We start from the raw sequence: 5,733 nt of genomic DNA on the forward strand, positions 1-5,733 counted from the left end.
AAAAAAAAATCGAAATTCTCTGAATACACTGAGGGCCCAACCGAAACTTGCCATGCTGAGTAGCYTATTGCCATTCGTTATAAAAGCTTATTAAATAAGCGAAAATGTACATAAAGCATTATTGTATTTCGGGGAGTCCCTTACGTTTTTCGATAGATATACATAGTTTAATGAGAAAAAAGTGAATTTCTTGTTTTCACAAATCTTTCTTTACTAATTGAAAATAATCACTGTTGTAGAGCACCGGCTTCGTATTTGTTATGGAATACTTTCTCTAGCATATTCAATGTACAGTTACTGGTATGTTGAATTCTGTCGTATCTTTTTAAGAAACTTTACGAAGATTTCTGAAAATAGTTAATCTTAAAGGAACACGTAAATCACAGAATTCTTGAATTTTTTTTTTTTTTTTACAGAAAAATTTAGTTGAGACTTATTATACTCATACTTTTTAGACTAGTTAATACTTATCTGCTAAAAAATTTGAAAACTACAAACTTCAATTTACCTCGCGATGTATATTCTCTACACAGTGTGCCGTCATTCGATCAACTAAGCTCATCACGATCTATTGACACAAGTGCGAGTGTGTGCGGCACCAACTGCCWTGCTGCGGCGTGGCCTTCTTTAACTACTTTGCATTCATTGTGCCATTAATAGCATGCAATGTGTACCTTTCATTGTTTTAGCTGCCACGTTGCCGGTGTAGAACTCTGGCAATTGAATGAGGGCCAATACGGACGCGCCCCTTTAACACACACACACACACGCATATCCATATTTATACAACCATCTATATACATATGTACATAGGCAAGTGTGTGGCTAGTATATGCTGGGTGGGGCCGMTGAAATGAATGGTTTCGCGTAAATGTATTGCTTGTTACTTGTGTGATAATATTAGCGCACTTGCTATGTAATTTGCAATAAGCAATTTAAAAGCGGAAATGAAAATTTCACTACAAAATGTATTGTAGCCRATGGTAGGCCAAGTGCTGCAACATATGTACTGCATTATAACGGTATACTATATTACTATATACCTACTACCAGTAGGTGGCGCACAAATTTCCTTACATTGCTAAACAACTAAATATTCGTGTGCTAAACTGTACAGCGGGTGATAAATATATTTCTGTCGGCTGTTGCATTGCAAATGCAGTGGGTGTGCCACTTACTTTCACCACTGTTGGACATAAATTGGCTGCCACCGTGTTGAAATGCATAAATCAAATGGCGTTAAATAACATGTCTAACTGAGTTGTTGAGAAAAATACTAACATTGCAAACAAAAACAAAAAACAAAAAAAAAAAAAAAAATAAGGGAATCAATGCGCCAAGGTTTTGCCGATATTCCAAGTAAAATAATGTTTTTGTTTCTGTTTTTTCAGGATGACATCTCGAAGAATGTTACACGCTCTGAGCTGAGTTTTGTGCCCACCACAGATGATGATGGCAAATCCATAACTTGTCGCGCTGAAAATCCAAATGTGAACGGCCTTTATTTGGAGACAATGTGGAAGTTGAATGTCGTATGTAAGTATATAGAAATTTTTGCATCAAAAAGTGTTTTTTATGTCATGTCAGTTCCATACTGTTAAACCAATGGTCGCTTGTAATCAAAAAGTTAACTAACAAGCATAATAGCACTCTTCGATTCAACATTTCTCTACTCGCTTCTTATCACTCATAAAAATTAAAAATATACATTTAAAGTATGACCCATATGGAGGTTCCTTAATTTTTTAAAGAAAAAGCAAAGAAACTTCAATTTTAGTGGATAATATATATTAGCATCCTAAAGATCATTATTTGGAATTTTTTTTTTTTGAAGATTACCTCGTTCGGGCATTTCGACGGGTAACTGCCGAACGACATGCGTGTTGTTTTGCTCCAAGGCCTGAATCGAGGCGGAAATTACTGCATAGACTTTATACTTTACAAATCCTCACAGGAAAAAGGCCAACGGTGTGATATCACACTATTTTAGTGGCCAATAGACCGGCTCAAATAGTGAAATTTTCTGCTCATCGAAGTGTTCTTTCAATAAATCCATTGCTGGATGCGATGTATGAGAAGTGGCGCCGTCTTATTGAAACCAAATGTCGCCGAGGTCACGAGCTTCATTTTCAGGCATCAAGTAGTGGATTATCATGGGACGATAACGATTGCAATCGACGGTTACCACACACCAAACAGTTATTTTTCTGCAYGTAATGACAGCTCTTGAATCTTTTCAAGTTGCTCTTTGTCCAAAATGCGGCAATTTTGCTTGCTTACATGTTCATTGATTCAGAACTGAGCCTCAGCGCTAAACAATATTTGGCTCGAAAACGTCGGATCTTTTTGGAATTTTTCAAGAGCCCTGAGAGCGAAGCGATGTCATTTGGAAAGGTAGCGCGTCTTAAGTTCTTGCACAAACKGTATTTTGTACGCTTCTAATTTAGGAACTTGACGTGAGCAGTGCCAAGTGTTAATCATCTTTTCATAATTATACACTGTTTGCTTATCCTTCACCATCATTTTAATAGTTTAAATATTTCTTATTCTAACTTAAAATCCTTTGCMTTTCATCTATACAGATCCACCATTGGTAACGCTGCGACTTGGTTCCACCCTCACACCTGATGATATTAAAGAAGGAGACGACGTATATTTTGAGTGTCACGTACAATCGAATCCTCAATGGCGGAAGCTCTTGTGGTTGCATAATGTAAGTAATTTGTATGAGTGCGGTAACTRTATACATATACGTAAATTTATCTACAGCTGTTGAAATAGTAATTTGAAATAGTATCTATATGTGTACATATGTAAGYTTACCTGTATACTTATGTACATATTTCCGGATGTGGGACAGYAGCTAAGAGCCGGTACATTTAGTATATTTAATGCACTGAGCAGAGCTCAGTCAAACCGGATTTTAGCACTGAATTGATGGAATGGTGTTAAGGCAAAACTGAAAGCACCGCAGGGTGTGTGTGATCACTAGCTTTGCACTGCTTTCATAGACTGCGTACGCTATGGGTTTTCTGTAACTCACCAAGTATACCAGAGGCACTAATACACACATACACAGATATAGGTATTTACTTATGTGTGGCTGTGTCGCCGGATTTAAGTTTGCAGCAATCGGGAATAGCCTCAAACCATCGGGAATTTCCGCAAATATTTCGCCACGAAAAGCACTTTTAGTAAATGAAAATTTCCCGTAGACACAGACAAATAGCTAACGCAACCATGTGGTTAAACTAMTGTGGAGCATACGAATGTGTGTTTGTATGTGTTACAAGGGAGTTTTTTCATTGCTGTTTTCAATCTATTTACATATGTGGTTTATGTGTGTAGAAGTTAATTGACTTWCTTTCAGTAGAAATATATGAAGTTGAGCTTTAAAAATTAAGCCAAATTTTTACCAGCCGCATTGTGCCAAAMGCAGGCCAGAACTTTAAGACAAAGGAAATTAAAAAGGTATTACGTTGTTTTCTTAGAGTTAGAGTCTTAATGAAGCCCTTTTGACAATAAAGTGTCAATATTTMAAAATTTGAGAGCCTTAAACTTTGCTTTTTTATAGTTAGTAGGCTCATATACCTTGGTTCTGCCTAACTTGACTGCGCTGTACTTAAGATGGGGGACATATTTTATTTCTGCAGTGTGTTTTGCTAATTGTTCATCATCATTAATCATCAATACGAATGGTATTCATATTTAATATATCTATATCAATATAGAATTGGTTGTTAATATCTAAAGAAATATATATTTATTATTTATTTTTACGAAATTAGTGGTGTGATCTACTGTCACTAATGTAGCTTTTAATCCGCGGGAGAACTGCAGTATTTSAAGCAATTGGAAAAGTTGCAGAGTAAAGTTCATAAAGGCAGCAATGTCGATAGCGAACAAGATTGTCAAAAGTGAAGTACGGCTGTCAGCCAAAAACGTAATCAAYATTGGTAAACTCTTACATTGTCTTTACGATGATCAAAGTGCGATTAGACGATTTCCCTGGGTGTAACACTGTAAAATTCACAGCAAAACGGTAGATCAAACAACATAAAGTTCTGATCGAGATAATAGCAAGGTACCAAAAAACAATGAATCACTCTTAAGCATTAAGTTGTCCCGCAAGACAATGCTGCAAACATTTGGGGAACTGACGGTATGAGATACTAGAAGAAGTATCGTTAGTGGGGCCATAAGGCTGTTGAAATTCGGATGCCTACTTCCYAAGACTAACAGTACTCTGGTACGCAGAGAACTAAGACTAGTCTATGACTCACCGCAGTTCTAAGACTGGGTCCGAATACCCTTTCATGTAAATCCGCAGTGTTCAAATACCTAAAACATTCCAATCATTAAGTATCTCGACGTTAGAGATAATGAGTCGAGACATCCCATTATAATACAGCGATATCAATTTTAAATAGCTATACCAGTGCGACGCATGAAAAATTTGGCGATTTTCGTGAATTTTTTCGAGAGATGGTACGCGATTGAATATTTCGAACTTCTTTGAACGTAATAAAGTATATTTTCAGCTATATTTTCAGATATTATATTACAGAAATGTTGAAATATAACGGCGTTAGGGGCTGTCTTCGGAAGTGCCGGTGCTGGCATGATTCCGGCCGAATGAGTAGCTGAAACAAAAAAATTTGAAAAGATTTTTTTTTATTAAAGATATTTCCTATACAAAAACCAACGATAAAATATTAAAAATTAACAAAAGGAGCGTTTAAAGTTTCACTTATATATGTTTGCACCTCCGAGCGGTCACTCTTTAGAACACTGCCATTTAAAAACTATTTAAGATATGATCTTACCGATTTCATAGGATATGTACGGAAATATAAGCTATAGAGAAAGCCAATAAAAAAAAAAAACTTTGTTTGAAAGCGTCACACTGGTATAGCCACTTAATATTGAAACGGAACCGTATCTTAAGATCATCACACAACTTCGACATCCGACACCTATCAATATCAATCAGCATTTTCTTAGCTCTCTCGCTACAAATGGCATTTCAAAAGTCAAACCACCCATTAGCTGTCGAAATGGGCTCAAGTTGCCTCATGAAATTGGAGTATCACTACACGAAATTAGATCMAAAATTTATCCCCAACATAGCAAACATATATTCTGTAGCAAAGAATTCCCGAGTAACACAAATCTTTTCTTTGCATTTGCCTTCCCTATTTGACTGCAAGATTTTTGAATTTTTCGTTAGAGGATGTTATCATAAAACGAAGTGCTACACCCTAATAGCGGCAAGATCAACCGATTTCACCCAATAATGATCCAAAATAAACCTGATGGAGGAGCTAAGATTGTTTAACTAAATCAACCTCTTTAATGTTTTTTAATAAGAGGGTGGAAATGAAAATTTCAGGAGTATAAAGTTGTCATTTATATTTAAATACCTTTATATAACATAACTCAAACATATTTATAAATTACATATTATATATTGGTGACATTCTACATATACAAAGGCATACATTTAACTTATATTTCAATTTATTTTTTCTTTCAACTTTTTGCAGAACATTCACCTCGAGCAYAACACTTCCGCTCGCGTCATACGCTCCAATCAGAGTTTGGTACTGCAGAAAATCACCAAACACTATGCAGGAAATTATGCTTGCAGCGCCATCAACGACGAGGGTGAAACTGTCAGCAACCAACTACCGCTGCGTGTAAAATGTAAGTAAAAATCTAGAAAAAAAAAAA

At 36.0% G+C, this 5,733-nt stretch overlaps 1 protein-coding gene across 1 annotated transcript in view; it reads left to right on the top strand.

Moving 5' to 3' along the window:
- Positions 1-5,733, top strand: part of LOC108970261 (neural cell adhesion molecule 1-B) — a 125,964-nt gene that overhangs the window by 87,936 nt on the left and 32,295 nt on the right. The window contains exons 8-10 of the mRNA XM_018935545.1: positions 1,392-1,536; positions 2,583-2,713; positions 5,547-5,706. Of these exons, the coding sequence (XP_018791090.1) occupies positions 1,392-1,536; positions 2,583-2,713; positions 5,547-5,706 (436 nt within the window). The remainder of the gene's footprint in view (positions 1-1,391; positions 1,537-2,582; positions 2,714-5,546; positions 5,707-5,733) is intronic.

This window comes from Bactrocera latifrons, unplaced genomic scaffold (genome assembly GCF_001853355.1).
Source record: "Bactrocera latifrons isolate USDA-ARS-PBARC rearing strain unplaced genomic scaffold, ASM185335v1 scaffold_294, whole genome shotgun sequence".
NCBI lineage: Eukaryota > Metazoa > Arthropoda > Insecta > Diptera > Tephritidae > Bactrocera > Bactrocera latifrons.